This window comes from Danio rerio, chromosome 18 (genome assembly GCF_049306965.1).
Source record: "Danio rerio strain Tuebingen ecotype United States chromosome 18, GRCz12tu, whole genome shotgun sequence".
Classification (NCBI taxonomy): Eukaryota; Metazoa; Chordata; class Actinopteri; order Cypriniformes; family Danionidae; genus Danio; species Danio rerio.
Window position 1 is genome coordinate 49,030,100 of NC_133193.1, and position 22,314 is coordinate 49,052,413.

Genomic DNA, 22,314 nt, shown 5'->3' on the forward strand with positions numbered 1-22,314 from the left:
CGTCAGGGCGTCTAGAGATCGAATCCCAGCTCGAAGACATTTCCCAACCCTACTCTCCTCTCTCTCACCCACTTCGCTTCCTGTCTAATTACTGTCCTTTCTAATAAGGAAAAAAAAGAGAGGGGGGCTCTAATGCAAGACTTCTACCAAGGGCATTCACTCGAGCATAATTCACTCACACTATGGTATACGAACCATGCGTTTCCCGGTTCGTTTGACAAGTGTGAGTGCTCCGAAACTGGGCCAGGCACGGTTCAAGTGGCCGGCCTGGCCCAGCTAGAAGAGGTGTGCCAAAGCCAGGTTTGGTTGGGCTTTGGCATGGTGCGCTTGTAGTGTAAGGGTTGTAAGAGGCTAAATTATCATATGCATTTGTTTATACGACAAAAATGTCTTTTTGACTCAAGAAGGTCCATACTGACTCCAAAGGCAGATACTGATAAGATCAGGGCCTGGTGTGTGGACTTTGGGGGGTTCTAGATGTGGTCACATGTTGATTGGTCAGTTTGAATGTCTCAGTATTTGGACATTAGTCACATGGTCAAGAAGGATACAAAATAGGTGGTAAACTCGGGCCCTGCCTATTTTCCTGGTCTGTTTCTCTCCTGCTCTGCTCCTCTCCTCCTCTGGAGTCTATCTTCTCTGACTCTACTGCAATAAGGCAAAACTTCTGGGCCTGCTCTCTTTGTCTCTCTCTCCCTCTCCCTTTGTCTCTCCGTCTACCTCTGGTAACTTTGATTTTACATGTAAGCTGGGTACAATTGATATCATATGTTTTATTATTTCATGTTTTATCATTTTATACAGTTATTTTGTAAATAATTCAGCTGTAACCATAGAGAATTATTGTCATTAAATGATCTCATTTTCAAGTATTTGTGAATTACTTTTGATTTAACATCAACATTTAATTGTTCCATATTGCAATAGAATAAAATCACATAATATCAACGCTCTCCCACATTTATAGCTATTAATACTGCCCTTATTTCCCTTTTGGTATAAGATTGCAGAAGAATGGTTTGACTAGAAATGTACAGTTTTTTACCATCATACTGATTACTTTTTAGTCATTCGGCAGAACTACAGTTCGAACCGCTGTTGTTAAAACCCATTCTTACAGGGTGTACTCACACTATGCTATCCAAACCATGCCTTGGCGTGTTTCCCGGTTTGATTGAGACGTGCGAGTACTCTGAATCGGGTTCAGGTGCGGTTCATTTGGCCAGCCCTGGCCTGATTGGAAGAGGTGTGCCAGAGCGTGGTTCACTTGGGCTCCTGAGCCCGAACAACATTAGATGAGATGTGACGTTTAAGGGACTGTTTAATATGGATTTATTAATCATTCTTACTGTTCAATGAACGCAAACTGTCGTAGATTATTAAAGAAGCAAACCCCTCACTGCAAGACAGATGCACCTTCAGCAAACCTCCTTATACTTGCAGCACGAGGACTTTATGATTGTTTATGAGCGTCAAAAGTGGCTGATCTGTTCTGCGAAATATTTAACTGTGTTACTGCATATCAAACCACTAAAACGACTAAAGAAATCTCAACTGTGATATGTCCACTGTCCTGAGCGAGAGCGCTTCTCTTCTGTTAAACTGAACAGCGCATCATCGATGACGTAAGCATGCTCTGGCTCGGATGCAATGTGAGTGCAGGCCGTCGGGGAAGAGGGGTAGGGGGGACAAGCTTGCTTCGTCATGGTTCAAGGCAACTGTACACAAAGGTCTCAAGGCAACCCTCACAAAGGTCAACCCCCCCATTAAAACTCTTACATTATACTTTATTGAATATTAAATATGTTTGTCTTCTGTTTCAACAGGTGTGTATGTGTAGGAAGGTTACAACAAATCAGAGAAAAGGGCCCTAATGCAAGACTTCTACCAAGGGGATTCACTCGAGAATGATTGCAAACATAACTGGGACCCAGAAACCCAAAATACGACCCTGGTTGTCAATACATCTTAAAGGGTCACGAAACACCAAAACACATTTTTTTGAGCTGTTGACAGTCGTATATGTGTCCCACACTGCTAAAAACACTATTAGGACACCTATATTTCACTAAAAAGCGTAAATTGGTTGTTTTTGCATTATTTCAAGTAAATTCGTACTTCCGGTTTGAAACTAATTTTTAAAAGCTGCATCACGGTCATGACATAATAGCGTGTATTCCAGCATGCGGACTGGGTGTCTGTGCCAGAGTGTGTCTTATTACGTCTTACAGTGTGCTGCATTAATGCATGAGTAAGGCTTGGTTCAAACCAATCAGCGCGCTCTATTGTGCAACTTCATTAATATTCATTACTGTCACAGTGGTTAGACGACACTCACACCACGTTGTGTTGGCAAAACAAGCGTTAAAGGGCCATGAAACCCCCTCGTTTCAGCAGGGTGTTTTCACACCTCTTCTTTGGAAAAAGTCAGAAAAGTGGGGGTGTCCAGCTCTGTTTAGGGGGGAGTGTCGGAGGAACTAAAGTGGGAGGGTGTGGGAGTGTCTATTTGGGCACGCGCGAGTTTCAGTCAAAATACACAGGAGAAAGGGATGGTGTTTAACCTACATGGACATCTGTAGTCGAATTATTTGCCAAATTATTAAATGTCGGACTTTAACTGCAGTTCGGCTCTTTCATTCAGGGAATTCATTCATGCCCCTCGCGACAAATGAGATATTTGATTCGAGGATCTGCTCTAAGCGTGTATTTTTCATGCAATGTTTGATACCGCACGGCGAATGACAGAAAAAAAACTCCGCATTTCCCGGAAACTTAGATGCACACGGCAGGTAGCGTCCGAAAGCCGCGTGTGTTATTCCGGTCACAAAATGCGGTGCTAACATGTTTGCACTCAATGCAATAGTTAACTTATTTGATACGAACAAACTGAATATACAAAGAGCACTGGTCGCTCACTTACCAAATCTGTAGAGACAGGACAATCACCAGCAACTAGAGCCGCGTCTTTATGAAGAGAAGACTACATCCGGAATCCGGATTTCAGCGTTTGCAGATGAGAACAGCTCTCAGGTAAACAATAATCCCCCTTAGACACGTAAATTATTGTTGTCGAGCGTCGCGTACACTGTAATCCACACGTGATCCAGATAAGCTCTCACAGAGAGAAAATGAAAACGAAACTTAATGGCAGCAAACTGTAAAAGCAACACTTCACGCTTGTTTTGCCAACACAACGTGGCGTCTCTGTGGTGTAAAGACGGTGACACTAATGAATATTAATGAAGTTGCACAATAGAGCGCGCTGATTGGTTTGAACCAAGCCTAACTCATGCATTAATGCATCACACTGTAAGACGTAATAAGGCACACTCTGGCACAGACGTCCAGTCTGCACGCTGGAATACAACGCTATTATGTCATGACCGTGACGCAGCTTCAAAAATTCGTTTCAAACAGGAAGTACGAATTTGCTTGAATTAACGCAAAAACAACCAATTTACACTTTTTAGTGAAATATAGGTGTCTTAATAGTGTTTTTAGCAGTGTGGGACACATATACGACTGTCAACAGCTCAAAAAATGTGTTTTGGTGTTTCGTGACCCTTTAAGTGTTGCTTTTATAGTTTGCTGCCTCACGTGTGGATTAACAGTGTACGCGACGCTCGACAACAATAACTTACGTGTCTAAGGAGGAACATTGTTTACCTGAGAGCTGTTCTCATCTGCAAACGCTGAGATCCGTATTCGTTTGTAGTCTCCTCTTAATAAAGACGCGGCTCTAGTTGCTGGTGATTGTCCTGTCTCTACAGATTTGGTAAGTGAGCGACCAGTGCTCTTTGTTTATTCAGTTTGTTCGTATCGAACTAAGTTAACCATTGCACCGAGTGTAAACATGTTAGCACTACAACCAAACTTTAACCTCGTGTAGGGTTTTTACCGCATTTTGTGACCGGAATAACACACGCCGCTTTCTGACGCTACCTGCCGTGTGCATCTAAGTGTCCGGGAAATGCGGAGGTTTTTTTTCTCTCGTTCGTCGTGCGGTATCAAACATTGCATGAAAAATACATGCTTAGAGCAGATCCTCGAATCAAATATCTCGTTTGTTGCGAGGGGCATGAATGAATTCCCTAAATGAAAGAGCCAAACTGCAGTTAAAGTCCACCATTTAATAATTTGGCAAATAATTCGACTACAGATGTCCATGTAGGTTAAACACCATCACTTTCTACTGTGTGTTTATTTTGACTCTGAAACTCGCACGTGCCCAAATAGACACTCCCACACCATCCCACTTATCTTCCTCCGACACTCCCCCCTAAACAGAGCTGGACACGCCCACTTTTCTGACTTTTTCCAAAGTAGAGGTGTGAAAACACCCTGCTGAAACTAGGGGGTTTCATGGCCCTTTAATCTAACTGAAATAAGCTGATTCGGATGGAAACTGTCGGTGGTTTTCAGCTGGTTCTTTCCCTCCATAAGATATTAACTTTTATAGATGTTTGGTCAACTGGAATACAAAGCTGGTTTAGCAAAAAAGAAAAAAAGTCTGAAGATTGCATTTAGTCATGGTTATGACTGCATTTATATCTCACTAAATTACACAGATTGTAATCAAACCAGTAAACATGGAAACCACCTAGGATGATAAAAACTCACCTCATCTTTAGCATGGAACAGAAACTCGCTTCCATCCTTAGTTCTAAAACGATAAAGCAAAAAGTATGTTATGAACAGGGAACTCCACATATGTGGTCAATCTGCTAAAGGAAAAAGCACAGCTGAAGTACTTGAGTGTGAAGACATTCTTCTTCTTTTTGTAACCATTGTTGATGTCACAGGCACAACGGCTCAGGTTGATAAGTGGCTCGTTGTTGTAAGGTGTGGCGGTATTCTTCGCATCCTTGTAGAAGCCCAGCTCACCTTTATTCAACACGCAGTAGAGATTGACCCAAGATCTGCTGTAGTGCGGGAGAGAAAACAGACGGTTCGGCCATTAGAGTCCATTAGACACTCTGCTCCTAGCTACTCACCTGCTGAGTCTGGGATGACCAGCCCTTGAGACTGAGCAAGACCAAACTGCTGCAGAGGTCAGTAAAAGAGCTTTAGAAAGAGATGGGCAGACCGTGGCTTACCTTTGTAGAGAGGCAGGAGAACAGGCAGCGGCAACGAGAGCACAAGAAAGAAGAGAGATTTTGGTTAATAAGCTATACTGCTGTGTGAAGGCTAACATTAAAAAGATAGCTTCAATGGTCAAGCGTATTATGTGCACATACATGCTACCAAAGAACAGACAGCCATTCTTTAGAGTTCCTTCAACTCCTCAATGCAATGAATTAGTTTGTAATGTGGCGGCGCATCAGGTCTTGTACAAACTGGCTGAATAAAGCTGTGAAGGGTGGTGAAGGCTTCATACCTTGCTAGCCATGGCTTCAGAAACCCAGCATCTGATGGTCTTCTGATACAGCAACATCCAGCAACCAGGCTGATTTTAGTGTTACCATGCAATTGGCAAGCAGTGCTAACAGCTAGCTATTTTCTGCCATTGCTGGATATGAAACTTGTTATCAGGAATGACAGCCAAACAGCTGCTCTTCAGTTAACTTTAGGAAACATTTTAGCCTTGTAAAGCATTCAAGCATATCCCAGTTTGACTTGAAACTTGGTGAAAGAAAATAAGAGCTGCCTTGTATTAAAAATGTCAGTGCTCTAGCATCAATACACAATGCTAATAACAAAATTAGCATAGCTTTGAATAACCAATCATACTGATTGGCATATTTAGTTTAGCCATTTCCATGCTAATTCCATGCCATGTACCCTTAATGGTTAGACCACAAAATCCCACCTGTTTGAACTCTTCTTTTGGCCCTCGATGTCAATTTTTCGGAAGAGGAACCCTTCGTGCTGGGCCGTGTGGGTGGGTGGCAGGGGTACTTGTGGACTGCTCTGAGCTGGAGCAGACCTCGAGCGTCGTGTTTCGCCAGCTGTTGGTTCCTTGGGTCTTGGTCGTCTTCTCGGTTTGGGTCTATCCCGAGCCCGAGGCCGGTCCGGTCGAGAAGTCTTTTCCGGCAATCCATTGGGGAGTCGTGGAATCTCTCCTCTAGCCTGAGTTTCAAATATAAGGTAATAATGAGCATGTGACCTAATGTAGTTTGAACAAGAGAAACAAACAGACTGTCCACACACCTGTGCTGCTTCTCTTTCCTGAAGCTGCTCCACAATCTCTGCTAACGTGGATCTTTTCTCCCTGCCAACATAAAAGGGGAAGTCTGAAACCTTGCAATAGGTCTCTTAATCTAATAATCTATATCGTCTGCAAATATTTGAGAAATGCAGAGAAATAACAGCTGGCTTCTGTCCTTCTTGACTTGTATTGTTTACTTGAGTTGTCGTTTTTGTTCTCGCAATGATTCCTTGCTGAATGACCAATCAGTGTGCTCTCTTATACTGATGGCCGACGCCAGGGCTGGCTGATTAATCGAAAAGAAATCGAAATCGACATTCAGGACCTATAATCGATCAAATTTTTCCAGGTCAATGTTTTTAATTACCTTCTCTACTGTGTGTGGAGTTAAGCTCTGTTAAGGCTCAATTATACTTTATATTTATATTATTATATTTATATTTATTATATTATGATTTTTACTTATATTATTATTATTAATATTATTATTATAATTATGATATTATGTTTCTGCCAAGGGCACGTTTACAGTCCGGCACAGCCTTCGCATACCAGTGCATCTCTTAAAAAAATGTATTTGCACGTCACAATGATGCGTATTGCAAGCTTTGTGATTGGTTGGTTTAGTAGCAGTAACGATAGTGGGCAGCGCACAGAGTCACGTTTTAGGGAATGTGTGTTTTAATTTCAGTTGTTCAGCGGTGATGTTCAATAAATAATCATAGATAGTGTGTGTTTCCTTCAATTAATTTAAAATGAAGTAATCCACCCTACATTAAAAATGTCTCACTTGTAATATGAGCATATTTACTTTGCAAAACCTGTCAATGAACTCTGAGGGCAAAAACATAAAATAAATTTAAAAACCATCATTCTTTAATCTTTATCGTGTTAAAATGTTCAGTCTATCGAGATTTTGATTTTGGGCCAAATCGCACAATTCTAGCCAATGCCAATTCTACATGCTGAATTGGGCCAACTTGATCCGACATTAACATGACAAATGAAGTGTGGAACACACTACACTAACTAGCCGAACCTATGCTGACCAACGGCCTGACAAAGCTCAAATGACTGACGGTCGGTTAGGGTTGTCTTGATCCTAAAAGTCAGTACCGATCGATAGTGAAATTTTAAAAACATCCATTTTCCTCTAACACTGGAGTGCTGGTAAGCACGTTTTTAAACACCACTGATTTGACATTTAGATTAAATTAAATTAGGGCCGGGACACACTAAACCAACAGTAGGGTTGTCACAATACTGAAATTCGGAACTAGACGATACTGAAATCTTAAAAACGTCAATTTCCTGTTAACATTTGAGCGTGTTCTTGAAGAGCACTGATTTGCCATAATGTTCATGTGCTCAACAGAAATGACTGTGATTGGCCGTGAAAGTCATCATTTCACCAAACTCACCTTTGTTTACTGAGTGTAACTCAGCAGTAACAGATACAGGGACACCAGAGCTTGCTAAAACCGTGCTTAATCTGCAGCTCGCTTGTATGTCAGCTTATAGATAAACCAGCTGATCAATGTGACTTATAAACGCTCCAGTGTCCCTGTGTCTGTGGTTACACTCAATAAAAACCGGGTAGTTCAGTGAACTGTTGACCTTCACAGCCAATCACAGTCATTTCTGTTGAGCACATGAACATTATGGCAAATAAGTGCTGTTTAAGAACACGCTCAAATGTTAACAGGAAATTGACGTTTTTAAGATTTCAGTATCGACTACTACTGAATTCCAGGATCGTGACAACCCTACTGTTATTTAAAAACAATATATATATATATATATATATATATATATATATATATATATATATATATATATATATATATATATATATATATATTCAGTGGATTAACTTTTTAGTGCATTCATTTCTCAGTTAAAGACGTATCTCAACGTACGCTAGGAAAATAAACATAGTAAATTTAGATTTCATACAAAATTAAACTTGCTTGCTCAGGTGGCATTAACTGATAGCTAGAGCAGTGGTTTCCAACCTTTATTTGCTTAAGACCCCCTTTTCCCCTGGAAAATATTGTACCACATTTAATGATATTAATCACTTATATAAGTTTGCAGTATGTATGACAAAAATGTTGTTTTCAAACAAACGTTAGTTTAGTAATAGTATATTTGTTACTATATTTAGATATTGTAATGTAAAACATAAAAGCAAAACATTAGTAGGCCATTTGTAACTGAAAAACGTAAGCCTTTGGCCTTTGAATTGGCCCTATTTTAAATTCAATAACACAAATATCAGTATTCGCACTGGTGTATAAAGGAAAAATATAACAGGCTATTACAATTTAATACTTGCATGTTATTTGTTATGCTCTATCAATTAGTGTGACTGTATTTTTTTGTGGAGGATGGATTACAAATTTGTCCATCTTTGGTCAGATAGGGCAGTAGTCCTCTCAACGCTTAACAATTTTACAGCAGACAGTGGTGGGGGTAGGGGTGGTTGTGGGTGGGGATTCGTAGGTTGCTAGGCAAATATCAATCTCAAAGGATGACAAAAGCTGACAAAACGTTGCCGTAACTCTGATATAAGTTTTATTTTTGGAGAAAAGTACAAAGTGTTTGCATATTCTATATAAGCTAAAGCTGATAGGTCAATTCTTGTCACGTAACTCGTTTTGTGCTCGTGGCCCGCTTGCCGCTTGTATGCGCAACCTGCACACCTCCATTAGAAACAACAAACTTGTGCAAACTCTAGAAATACGCGATATGCGATCAGCCCCTAAAAGGCCGCCGTCATTTGCGATCTCCATCAGTTGATCTTTTTGCAGAGCCATGCTGGATTCACCCAAGCGGCAACCTCCCGCTCTCCCTCAGGAAGCCAATACGGAAGTAACTAAAGCTGCAATACATCCGAAATTCCGCTAGTCCTGGCCGCTCCTGGCTCCAAAACAGAGCAAATTTCAATTGAGCCCACTGTTAGAATGGCCAACTTTACAGCAGAAAAAAGGGTGTTTAAAGCCTGGTACAAAAAAAGGTTTTGGTTAATACAGCTAATATTACCTTTCATGACAACTGTGAGGGGGGTGAATTTTTTTATAACTCATCCGTTTCCTTTATATTCAGTTATATTAAGTTTGCATAATTAAGGGCGTGGCCACTTGATTGACAGCTAGGTCTCGCTGGTCGCCGTCACGTCACCTCAGCTGAATCCTGCAGATTAGCCACTGAACTCGGCTTATTTATCGTATTTCTGTGTTGTTTTATGTGGCTTTACACAGTCAACTGCCTTTTGGACTTGTTTCCCACAATTATTAGATGGCATGGCATGCTGAGTTAATTGTGCTCACAAACCATTCACGTGGCCTCCGTTTCCCATGTGAGTAAAGTTATATACTTATCTACCATCTCTATACATGTATTTGTTTCATTTAAGATCATTTATCGTTTATATTTATATTTAGAGCTGTAATGCACTCCAGAATCTGTCAGATTGATTAGCTGTAGGCTCTAGAACCGTCATCTGAAGCGTTGTCATACAGTGTTATGCTGGATTTCATCAATAGTCTTACATAAACTAACACAGACTATATCTGAAGTGTTTGTAAGTAATTCGCGTTTTCCTCCTGTTGAAAAACGTCATAAGAACAATGTTTAGTGGCTCAATGTATTACAGCAGTGTTTTTAAAAGTCTAAACACTTTATTGATATGGTATACAACCAAGCACAAGTGGTCAGAATACAAACGAGTCACAGGTGATAAAGTATTAGGCGTTCTCCCAAAGTAAAGTGTGTCTGAACCAGGTCCAAGCTAAATGCTAGCAGGTGTCTGAATCTCCGCTCATTCTCCGCCTCTTTGCCCTTGTTTGGTATCCCGCCATCGGTGTGATGACGCGCAAACAAAATGGCGACGGTTGGCCACGCCTACTTGTGGCTTCTTTTGCGCTCTTTAGAAACCTATGGGTGACGTCACGGATACTACGTCCATATATTTTACAGTCTATGGATTCACCTGATTTGTTGACAGTTCGGGTCCTTCACTGGGCCTTTCCCCCTTAGCAAAGAAACTTTTCAGAGACGTCTATTTCTTATTCATTTTGCTGCTTGTTGGTTAAATTTGGCCGCTCAAGTTACCGAGATGTAAGCGAGACAATATGGTCATTTTTTCATAATAAAAGATCGTTCAGATAATAAATACAACAGAACTAATTAATGATTTCTTGTGCGACCTGTTACCAATTGATCCACGCACCGGTGACTGAGGACCACTAAGCTAGGGGATAAAATGAACTAAGGCAACATGATTGTTCTCCTAATTGTCCACTGCTAAGACATTTTCAAAATGTGATGCGACCCCCCACAAAGCTCGCTGAGGCCCCCTAGTGGGCCGGGACCCCCTGTTGGGAACTGCTGAGCTACAGCATCCAAGGTGACTCTAAAAAAAGAAAGGACGGCTCTTTGTTTGCAGTCATAAATGCAGTCACTCACCCGCCAGCAGATCGTCTGTCCGACTGCTCTCTTGCCTCCTGCTCGCTGCTTTCTTGTCTCTCCATTCGATGTCTGTCCCGCCGACGAACCTCATGACCTTCATGTTCACTAGATGTCTGTCTCTCTAGCCTTTTTTCCACCCTCTCCGCTCGTTCCCTCCACACCTCCTGAGGAAGCTCATCCCTGCGTGCCTGAATCAGCTGCTCTGTAGAAAGTTGTCTCTCCAACCGGGACTCCCTTGGTGGTGGGTGCTGCTCCACCAGAAGTTCGGACCGACTGCTCCCGCTCCCTCCCACCATACTGTTCAGCCTCTCCCGTCCTCCACCAGGCTCCTGGAGGACCACCTCTGCCATCACGTTCTCATGATACCGTTCCCTCTCCTTCTCCAGCAGGGGGTGGACCACCTCATGGATGTGTTCGATCTTCTGCTGTGGGACTTGGCCCTTAAAGTCAGGTCGCAACTGAGTGACCTTATGCTCCATAGCAGTGCCCAGTCCTGCGGCCACACCAACAATCCCAGCATTCCTGGCTTCCTGAAGGCGATAAGTAGCAGCTCCATTCATGATGGGAGTGTAGTTGGCCACTGTGGAGCCCAGTCTGCGGGCCACAGAAGAGGGAGAGGGCTGCGGGGTGATGCGCTCCGCCCGGGGCTCGCCCTGCTCATAAATAGTCTGTCTTATGATGGAGGAAGGGCTACTGCGAGCTGGAGAAGAGTCCTGGGGGTCCAAGAAAACCTTACGTCCCAATAAGGGAGTTGGGGGAAGCTTGCTCTGCTCGGCTTTGATCTTCTCTACCTAAATTATGAAACAAGGGAATAGGTACTTTGGTTAACACTTTAGTTTAAGGGCCTTTTCTCACTATTAAAGGGATAGTTCACCACAAAATGGAATTGTATTCATTTTTTTCTCAATCTTAAGTGGTACCAAACCTTTAAAAGTTTCTTTATTCGGTCACACTTTATTGTGATGATCAATTTAAGTTACATTGCATGTACATGCTAACTAATTCTCATTAGATTCGAAGAAGACTGTTAGGTTGGGGTTAGGGTTGGGATTAGGGTTAGTGTAAGTTGACAGGTACTTGCAAAGTTTCTTATGGTCAGTTAAATGTCTGTTGAAGGAGAAGTATCAACAGATAGTAAGCAGACAGTCTACTAATGGCCTGTTTCCGCTGAGTTGTATGGTACGGTTCGGTTTGGTATGCTTTTATCTTTTTTTTTTTTTTTTTTTATTCTGCAGCCAGAATTCTAACCAGAACCAGAAAATCAGAGCACATCACACCTGTCCTCAGGTCTCTACACTGGCTGCCAGTTACATTCAGAATAGATTTTAAAGTATTATTACTGGTCTATAAATCACTAAATGGCCTAGGACCTAAATACATCACAGATATGCTCACTGAATACAAACCTAACAGATCACTCAGATCATTAGGATTATATAAACTAAAAGTTCCAAGAGTTCAGTCAAAGCAGGGTGAATCGGCTTTTAGCCACTATGCCCCTCGCTTCTGGAATCAGCTTCCAGAAATGATCAGATGTGCTCCAACATTAGGCACATTTAAATCAAGACTGAAAACACATCTGTTTAGCTGTGCCTTTACTGAATGAGCACTGTGCTGCGTCCGACAGATTGCACTATCATGTTTTTCTCTTCTTCTTCATTCTTTTATATCACATTTTACCTGTTTTTATGTTTTGTTTTGTTTTTACACATTTTAATTATTTGTTTTTATTTTTATTTTACTTGTTTCTTTTATTCTTGTTTATGTAAAGCACTTTGAATTGCCATTGTGTATGAAATGTGCTATATAAATAAACTTGCCTTGCCTTGCCTTATCGCCGTTTCCACTGTCAAAAGGTGTACCGAACCGAACTGTACCGTACCGTACCACTTTTTCGCCAGCCTTTCAAAAGGGTACCAAACACGAGAAAGGTTACCAAAAGGCAGAGCTAGACACGCAGCTGAACGCTATTGGTTTACAGAAATACGTCAATTGCTTACGCAACAAGTCAAAATGAAAACAAAAAAACGACATGTTTAAAATACACAGCCGAGAGATTCTTTTATTATATATATATATATATACATATAATAACGAGCCATGGTCGATCAGGGCTCAAACGAACCTTGATGAACAGCCACAAAGCCATGGAGTAGAGCAGAATCTACCCTGTGCCTCAAAGTTTTTACAAGCCAGTCTGAAGCGTGAGCGGGAAACACCGTTAACGTGATTTAAATATTTTCCAGTAGGTTTAGATATTAATTAGCAATCATTCATTCAAACATGAATGAGTTTGGGGAAACACTTGTCACTACACCGTTCATTTCCTAAACAATGGATCATACTATGATAGTTCAGCTGCGAGTTAGAACGTTGTTTGGCAAACGCGCCCAAGATTAATTAAAATCTTCGGAATTACTCAAAACTGAACTGTGTTAGGCCAAATTGGAGCTAAACACAATATCAATGGTCCTCCAGAAGCAGGATTGGGCACATCTACCTTTTATATACATTTGGTCTCAGTTACCGTGGTCAGGCGACGTAAAGAGCTGAATCGTTCTTCCCACGTGGCAGCAGCTTTGCGGAAAGCTTCGTGCCTGCGAATCAGCTGCTCGACTTCATCCACACTGCCACCCAGCTCATTACTGTTAAGGAGGGGTTCCTGAGCGGTGAGCCAGGCCTCTGCCACCACTGCTTCCTGAGCAAACTGATGCACCTCCAGCACTGAGAAAAAAAAAGATGTTGGAAAACACACGAGACTGATTACATGACTTCTACGTCATTTAACTCACTCTGCTGCAAATCTTCCCAGTGTTTCTCCCATTTCTCAGTGAGTTCTTGCTGCTTGGACAAAACCCTCTCCAGCTTGTCTTTGATCTGAAAAGGTCAAACAATCCAATGTTATATATTTAAAAAAGACAGTTTTGCATGGCATGTACTTTATTAAGCTGGAAACACACTATGCACACTATAAAAAAGCTTGGCTAATGCATTGAAAGCAGGGAATGCCTACAAGACAGGCATGAAATAAAGCATGCATAGAATATTGCTGCGTCCCAATATCCATACTATACATCCTAAAAAGTATCCCAAACAGTGTCCCACAATTCATATTATGTTGAAATGTGTATTCTAAAGGCACCTGGATAGTCTACTATTATTATTAGATATTCAAAGTGAAGATCCGTGCTAATATTACCTACAATACATTAACATTGGATGTGAATTCGATTAGAACTACAAACACAGGCATCAAAAAACTACAAACATGGCGGATGCGCTAGACTGAAGGTTAATAGGAGAGGCTTTTGTAAAGATGTTTGAATGAATGATTGCTAATTAATATCTAAACCTACTGGAAAATATTTAAATCACGTTAACGGGGTTGTATTTTATATGCAACAACAATTTAAACGCTTATAAAGATGTGTTTAACAGTGTCCCAAATTATAGTATGTTGAAATGAATATTCTAAAGTCACCCAGATAGTCTACTATTTCTGGTCGATATTCGAATTAAAGATTTGTGCTTAGACAACGCACTAATACTGCCTACAATATATTGTGCGTTGGATGTGAATTTGATTAGAACTACAAATGCAGGTGTCAAAAAAACTACAAACATGGCGGAGAAGCCAAACAAAAGGTTAATAGCAGAGACTGGTGAAGATGTTTGAATGAATGATTGTTCATAAATATCTAACCTACTGGAAAATATTTAAATCATCTAAATGGGGTTATATTTTATATGCAACAACAATTTAAACACTTATAAAGATGCGTTTAACAGTGTTCCAAATCATAGTATGTTAAAATGAGTATTCCAAAGTCACCCGGATAGTCTACTATTTCTGATAGATATTCAAAGGGAAGTTCCATGCTTAGTCTAACCGCTAGTATTGCCTACAATACATTAGCATTGAATGTGAGTTAGATTAGAACTACAAATGCAGGCGTCAAAAAACTACAAACATGGCGGAAAAGCCAAACAAAAGGTTAATAGCAGAGACTGGTGAAGATGCTGAATAAAGGATTGTTCATTAATATCTAACCAATTGGAACATATTTAAGTCACATTAACAGGGTTATATTTCATATGCAACAACAATTTGAACAAAGTACAAAAACGCGTTTAACAGTGTCCCAAATCATAGTATGTTGAAATGAGTATTCTGAAGTCACCCGGATAGTCTACTATTTCTGGTCGATTTTCGAATTAAAGATCCGTGCTTAGTCAAACCACTAATATTGTCTACAATATATTGTGCATTGGATGTGAATTTGATTAGAACTACAAATGCAAGTGTCAAAAAACTACAAACATGGCGGAGAAGCCAAACAAAAGGTAAATAGGAGAGACTGGTGAAGCTGTTTGAATGAATAATTGTTCATAAATATCTAACCTACTGGAAAATATTTAAATCATGTAAATGGGGTTATATTTCACATAAAACAATAATTTGAACAATTATATAGATGCGTTTAACAGTGTCCCAAATCATAGTATGTTAAAATGAGTATTCTAAAGTCACCCGGATAGTCTACTATTTCTGATAGATATTCAAAGGGAAGATCCATGCTTAGTCTAACCGCTAATATTACCTACAATACATTAGCATTAGATGTGAACTTGATTAGAACTACAAATGCAGGCATCAATAAACTACAAACATGGCAGAGAAGCCAATAAATATGTTAATAGGAGAGACTCTGGTTAAAAATGTCTGAATAAAGGATTGTTAATTAATATCTAACCTACTGAAAAATATTTAAATAACATTTACAGGGTTATATTTCATATGCAACAACAATTTGAACGCTTATAAAGATGCGTTTAACAGTGTCCCAAATTATAGTATGTTGAAATGAGTATTCTAAAGTCACCTAGATAGTCTACTATTTCTGGTAGATATTCTAAGTGAAGATCCGTGCTAAATCAAACCGTTAATATTGCCCACAATACATTAGCATTGGATGTAAATTTGATTAGAACTACAAATGCAGGCATCAACAAACTACAAACATGGCGGAAGCACTAGGCTGAAGGATAAGAGGAGCGGCTTTGGTCAAGATGTTTATATGATTGGTTGTTCATTAATATGTAAATCACTGGAAAATATTTAAATCACATTTACCACATTATATCACAAACGCAAAAAGAATTTGAACGTTTACGTAGATGTAGACGTGTTACAAACTACTTCAATATGGCAGAAAATTTAACATTAAAGAAATGTTGATGTGAAATATGATTGACAGGGCACGTAACATAATGCTCCGTTAATGAGGAAGTAGTATGTCTCAACACTCAAAGGAATGTGCTTTTTCTTCACAAATAAAGTACATACTTTTAGGACATAGTATAAGTAGGAGAACTGGGATACAGCATATATCACAGTATAGTTCCTGATCAGGCTGTGTTGTCTGTTTTAGGCATCACCTCTTCTGATGCAGGGTTACGGGCGGCCAGTAAAGTCTTGCCCAACTCGATACACTGTAGGACGCTCTTGTTGCGGGCTTCCACCTCACTCTTGAGGCTCTGGTGATAGTTCATCAGGACCTCCACGGAGGACACATCCCTGCAAGTACCAGAGAGCCCATATCCCATTAAAGCTCTGAGGAAAGAGCTGACAGTGAGAAGAGAGAGAGTTACACATGCAAGAACACATGGGCCAAGTCTGCCCGCAGGAAAAAAACAGCAACAGAAGGCCATACTGGCAGGCAACATAAAGAGTGTCCATGATGGCTCCTGAGCTTTTTCAGATTTTTATGATATTTAAATTGTACAAAACTTATTATAGCTCTGTTCCAATACCTAGTGAGCTGCCAACCTAGATGGATTTAAAGGGATAGTTTAGCCCTAAAATGAAATGTTTTTCACCATTTACTTACCCTATAATGGTTTAAAACCATGTTTTTGCTGAACACACAAGATATTTCGTAGAATGCTGGAGTTCAGACATTAACCTTCATATCAGTTTTAAATTCCAATCCATTTTATCCAATTGTCGTACACATGTATTAAAGGTGCAGTAGGTGATCGTCTTCGGAAACATTTGTTGTTGTGCTGGTTGAAAGTCTCTTCACATTCCAATAGTAACTAGAACCTAAAGTTTATTGATAAACTTTGATGTTGGCTTGAGAAAGCCAACGTGACTGCGCTAGGACTGGGAATGGCAGTTGGCAGGAAGCACGGCGGCGGTTGCTAAGTGGTTGCTAGGCAGTTGCTAAAACAATTATGGCATTGTTAGGTGGTTGCTAAGCAGTTGCTAAATGGCAATGCTCGTGTACATGTTTGATCAAATGCTAATACTTAGTAGGCATTTCTAGCATATGTTATTGCATTTAGATAATCATTCATAGCATGTAGCTAATCGTTATTAGCACTTGGCTTCCATTATCATTGTTACCATGCATAGTACACAGGAAGTCCCATTTGCTAGCATGAGTCAAACAAGCCAATGCCCAGGTCCCTACGATGTTCTGATGTAGAGATATTGCTATTTTTAAATGGTTGCTAGGTTATACTGTTTTATTGCTATGGGGACATTTGACAGGTTAGTGATGATACATTAAAGCTTTTTGGCAATATGAGTGATCTTGATCAACCCCGATGTTTCTATGACAGTCTTTATGAGTGTCAAAAACTGGACTCGAACATTATGTATTCCTGGTGTTGGGTTGCGGCTGGAAGGGCATTCGCTGTGTAAAACAAATGCTGTATAAGTTGGCGGTTCATTCCGTTGTGGCGACCCCTGATTAATAAAGGGACTAAGGGAATGAACATTATGTAAAAATGGCTTGCCGTATTTTTTGGAAAATACAATGCTTAATAAGTGTGAAGGTGATACATGCTAAAATGGCTTGCCATATCAGTAAAAAATATGGAGTTTAAGTCAAAAATGGCTTGCCATATTTTAAGAAAAATAATGCTTAAAAATTATTTATTGGAAAACTATAAGTCTGATAAACATTAAAGATAAAGCAACAAAACCTAACGCATCTAAATACAGCTTTTGGCCAAATTTGGGGCTTGTATAATTTTTTTATATGCTCGGATTACAGAAATTTAATATTTAACATTTTTTATTAAAAAAACAATAAGTGTTATAGGCATGAAGAGATATAGCAACAATCTTGAATGTAGAAGGCACGATTTGACCACATTTGGGCCTTGTGGCATGAACGGCCTAGGAGGAGATACGTTATAGGAGGAGATACGTTATACGTTACGTATTTATACGTTATATATATAGGTTATAAAAGCTTGGTTCTGGATTTTTTTTAGATTGTCTACTTTACATTTTGTCACATGCCAACATTTAGATATTGTTCTATTTATTAATATTTGTCAGAAATGACAATGAGGCACCCTCCCGCAATACAAAGTCAAACAGAGCAGTATGGATAGTTGAAATATGCTTGTTGTGCTCTGTCTTTATAAATTAATTGTAAAACAGACTTTTGAAAATGGAGGCATGTCTGTTCACAATCAATCACCGATAGGTCTTATGGACTATTGCATATATTTTCCTGGTACATCAAACCCGTCTCATATGACCATTAATCAAGCAGTAGTCTCCAATTATGGATGCCACCAAAATATCCACATGCCCAGTGAACGTGAATAGTCAAGTATCATCTGTGGATGGAGATTTTTTTTTCTCTGAAACATATTTAAAATGGCAGTCTGAATGAGGATGAGGAGCATTTTCATTCTAAAACACAGATGTTAAATGAAAACGCACGGTAACATTTATAATAACTACACACTATAAATCATTTATTAAGCATTAGCAAATAGTGAATTAATTATCCGTTAAGCATTAACTCTACATTAATATGCGTTAGTAAGCAGTTTATAACTGCAGCTACAAATGCTCTATTCTTGACTTATAGCCACATTTAAAATGTGCTTAATAATTGTATTTTCATACTTAGTAAATGATTAATTTTTCATTACTAAATTAAGTATCGCATTATTTACAAACCATTTGTATTTAAGAGGAGTTGAGGGTTTTTAGGATCATTCAGAATGAGTTAGTAAATGATTAATAAACTATTGAAATCAACGATTGTATGTCTTATTATTCAGGCATATAGTACTAGTCAACTAATATGTTAATAAATGCTTATTGTGAGGACTATTTATGCTTTATAAATCCCTTATAAATGATAAATAAAGGCTCAGAATCAAATGAACTATAATCTTTGCAATCTTTTCTAAAATGTAAAATTACTGTAAAGTTTAAACATTGCTGAATAACAGGAGTGTCAGAATACAACAAAACTGGATAAAACAACAACATAATAATTAAACAATGTAATAAAATGTAATGTTTAAACTCTATAGTGATGTTATTTTAGATAAGCTTGCAAAGATTTATTTTTCATTTGAAGTACAGTTTCATTTGTGTATCTTTAACTGAATAGGAATGAATAATGTAACTTTTCCTGTTTAGAATTTAACTGAGCCTTTATTTGTCATTTATAAGGGATTTATAAAGCATGAATAGTCCTCACTTTAGATTAGGTCACAAAACTAGGTGAAGTTGAGTTAATAAAGCATTTATTAACATACATAGCAACCATTAATATATGCCTGAATAATAAGACATATCAACGTTAATTTCAATAGTTTACGAATCATTTACTAACTCATTCTGAATGATCCTAAAAACCCTCAACTACTCTTAAATACAACTAGTTTGTAAATAATGCAATACTTAATTTAGTAATGAAAAATAAATCATTTACTAAGCATGAAAATACAGTTATTAAGCACATTTTAAATGTGGTTATAAGTCAACAATAGAGCATTTGTAGCTGCAGTTATAAGCTGTTTACTAACGCTTATTAATGTAGAGTTAATGCTTAACGGATAATTAATTCACTATTTGCTAATGCTTAATAAATGATTTATAGTGTGTAGTTATTATAAAGTGTTACCGAATGCACTTGTGTGAATGGCACCTAAGAAGGTAGGCGCCTACGCAGGTAGTAGCAGCTCAAAAAGTTTTGTAACAGATCTATTGTTTTCCTACACAGTGCTCTTAATAAACACAGAACTATTATGCTTGATCGGAAGAATAAATACTCTTGCAGGTTATGCACTTACCACCTTATCATTTATCTGTGCACGTGGTATGATATCTATAATACACTCCAGCGGCCACAGTGGCTAATCTCCATCTGCTCTGATGCAAATCTTCATGCATTATAATGTTAAAGCACCTTAATGAGTTTCTATAAGTGGAGAGCGAGTGTCCCAGCATGTGTGTCCTACCTTGGCTTCTCCCCAGTTCCTATCTGGCAGATGATGCTTTCCATCCACATCAGCTGGTCACGCACCATCCCGAAGAAACGTAGCTTGTCTGTGGCTGTGGTTATCTGCATTCGGCAGTCCTCACAAGATATCAGCAGCTCTTTCCACGCCTGCATCACCTCGTGTTCCTGCATGGCAATTGCCTCTGCTTTCTCACCGGCGTAAACCGTTCGGAGCTGTGCTGCGCTCTCCTGTAGCTGTCTTACCTGAGGAAAACATGTGTGAGAGAGATCTATCCACAAACTGATTAAGTTGAAGTCAGAGTTATTAACCCCTTGAATTATTAGCCCCCTTTACCTATTTATTTACCCACTTTCTGTTTAGCGGAGAGATTTTTTCAACCCATTTCTAATCATAATAGTTTTAATAACTCATCTATTTTATCTTTACCATGATGACAGTAAATAATATTTGACTAGATATTTTTCAAGATACTAGAATTCAGCTTAAAGTGACATGTAAAGGCTTAAAGGTGCAGTAGGTGATCTTCCACAATGCTAACAGCTTAGCATAAATCTCTGAATCACAGTCCCTCCCCTGCCGTCTAGAGCCACGCCTCCTTAAACACGAGCACAGCAAAAGAACCCTCTCTCATGTGTTAAAAGCCACTAGTGCTTGTCCAGCGGTGAGCAAGCCAAACTGACATGCTATTAATATGGTTAACTATATAGGGAGAGACTAGGGAGAATAGCGCTATTTACTTGTGTTTTGTTGCTAAACTAATTAAAATCTACATCATCGCGTCACGGTTGCAGGTTTGTGCGCTTCTCCGGAGTGTATGTTTGATCACGTGGGTTTGTTTTGTTTTGGTTGTCCATGTGGATTTGTTAGGCTCACTTGTTATGACGACACTCAGTTGGTCTGATTAGTTCGCCAGCTGAGGCTCATCATGGTGCCTATATCTGGGCGACGCTTTTGTGTGTCTGTGTCAGTTTGTTACTATCACTCATGTTTGTGTGTCTGTGCTCAGGCCCTGAGGAGTTATCTGGATCTGGTTTCCCCGTTCTGTTCCTGCCCTGTGTTCTGCGTCCTTCTAGCCTGGCACTATTTGTTTTATTGTCAAATACAATAAACTTTGTTCACTTGCATTTGGATCCTCTCTGACTTTCATTGAAACGTAACACATCGTCCCTTATGAAACTGAAAATAGTCTTATCAGTCTTTCACCGGAAGATTCTTCATTCAGAAACACTTCTGTGAAGATAAAACCCATTTAAAACAACATCTAACGTTACATCACACCACATTTCTAGAACTGCTCGCTCGTGCAGATTCGCACTCTATAACATCAGAAAGATCCGACCCTTCTTATCTGAACATGCAGCTCAACTCCTTGTTCAAGCTCTTGTTCTCTCCAAATTGGATTACTGCAACTCTCTACTAGCCGGGCTTCCAGCTAACTCTATCAAGCCTCTTCAGCTGCTCCAGAACGCAGCAGCACGAGTGGTCTTCAATGAACCTAAACGAGCACATGTCACTCCACTGCTCATCCGTTTGCACTGGCTGCCAGTTGCTGCTCGCATCAAATTCAAAGCTCTGATGTTTGCTTACAAAGCGACTTCTGGCTTTGCTCCTTCTTATCTGCTCTCACTTCTGCAGATCTATGTGCCCTCCAGAAACTTGCGTTCTGTGAATGAACGTCGCCTCGTGGTTCCATCCCAAAGAGGGAAGTAATCACTTTCCCGAACGCTTGCGCTCAATCTGCTCAGTTGGTGGAATGAACTCCCTAACTATAACAGAACGGCAGAGTCACTCACTGTTTTTAAGAAATGACTAAAACTCAACTATTTAGTCTCCACTTCACTTCCTAATCTGCAATTGCCTCTCTGGATATACCACTAACTGTAAAAAGTTAAAAAAAAAAAAAAAAAATGCTTTCCTTCTTAGACTTTACAGACCTGAAACTTGCCTACAGCACTTATTCATTGTTGCTCTTATAGTTGTGTAAATTGCTTCCTTGTCCTCATTTGTAAGTCGCTTTGGATAAAAGCGTCTGCTAAATGACTAAATGTAAATGTACATCAGCTTTGCGTGAAGCTAAAACAGTTTTAAAACAGACCATTACTTGTCTAAGAGAAATCCTTCAGCCATTGTGTTATTCTTTCTCCAGCTCCAATATTGATTCAGGTTTTTACAAAGTTTTGATTCAGCAGGTTTTTACAGATCGCATGCGCGTGCTCTCTCTCTCTCTCTCTCTCTCTCTCTCTCCCATGAACGCGCAGCACAAACAGCGGTCGGCGGAGCTACATACAAAAGGCTGCGCAGTTGTTTTAATCTGCATTTGCTGACAGACAGATTGGGCTACTTAACAGAATTATGAGAGATGTTGGTCCGACTCTATTTAATTGGATGAACATTTTTTAGTTTTA

The 22,314-nt window shown here is 39.5% G+C and overlaps 1 protein-coding gene across 9 annotated transcripts in view; it reads right to left on the reverse strand.

Moving 5' to 3' along the window:
• The window catches only part of sptbn4b (spectrin, beta, non-erythrocytic 4b), a 125,044-nt gene that overhangs the window by 5,357 nt on the left and 97,373 nt on the right, over window positions 1-22,314 (reverse strand). For 3 of the 9 annotated variants that reach the window (XR_012393847.1, XM_073929623.1, XM_073929626.1), the window contains 9 exons: window positions 19,907-20,151; window positions 16,061-16,247; window positions 13,414-13,498; window positions 13,149-13,345; window positions 10,619-11,412; window positions 6,151-6,211; window positions 5,810-6,069; window positions 4,752-4,919; window positions 4,621-4,663 (listed from right to left, as the gene is read on the reverse strand). Coding sequence is in view for 7 of the 9 variants with exons in the window: in XM_073929623.1 (XP_073785724.1) it covers window positions 4,621-4,663; window positions 4,752-4,919; window positions 5,810-6,069; window positions 6,151-6,211; window positions 10,619-11,412; window positions 13,149-13,345; window positions 13,414-13,498; window positions 16,061-16,247; window positions 19,907-20,151 (2,040 nt within the window). In the remaining 2 variants the exon portion in view is untranslated. Of the gene's footprint in view, window positions 1-4,620; window positions 4,664-4,751; window positions 4,923-5,809; window positions 6,070-6,150; window positions 6,212-10,618; window positions 11,413-13,148; window positions 13,346-13,413; window positions 13,499-16,060; window positions 16,248-19,906; window positions 20,152-22,314 lie in introns of all 9 variants that reach the window. The other 6 variants (XR_012393846.1, XM_073929625.1, XM_073929624.1 and 3 more) reach the window with 3 other exon arrangements.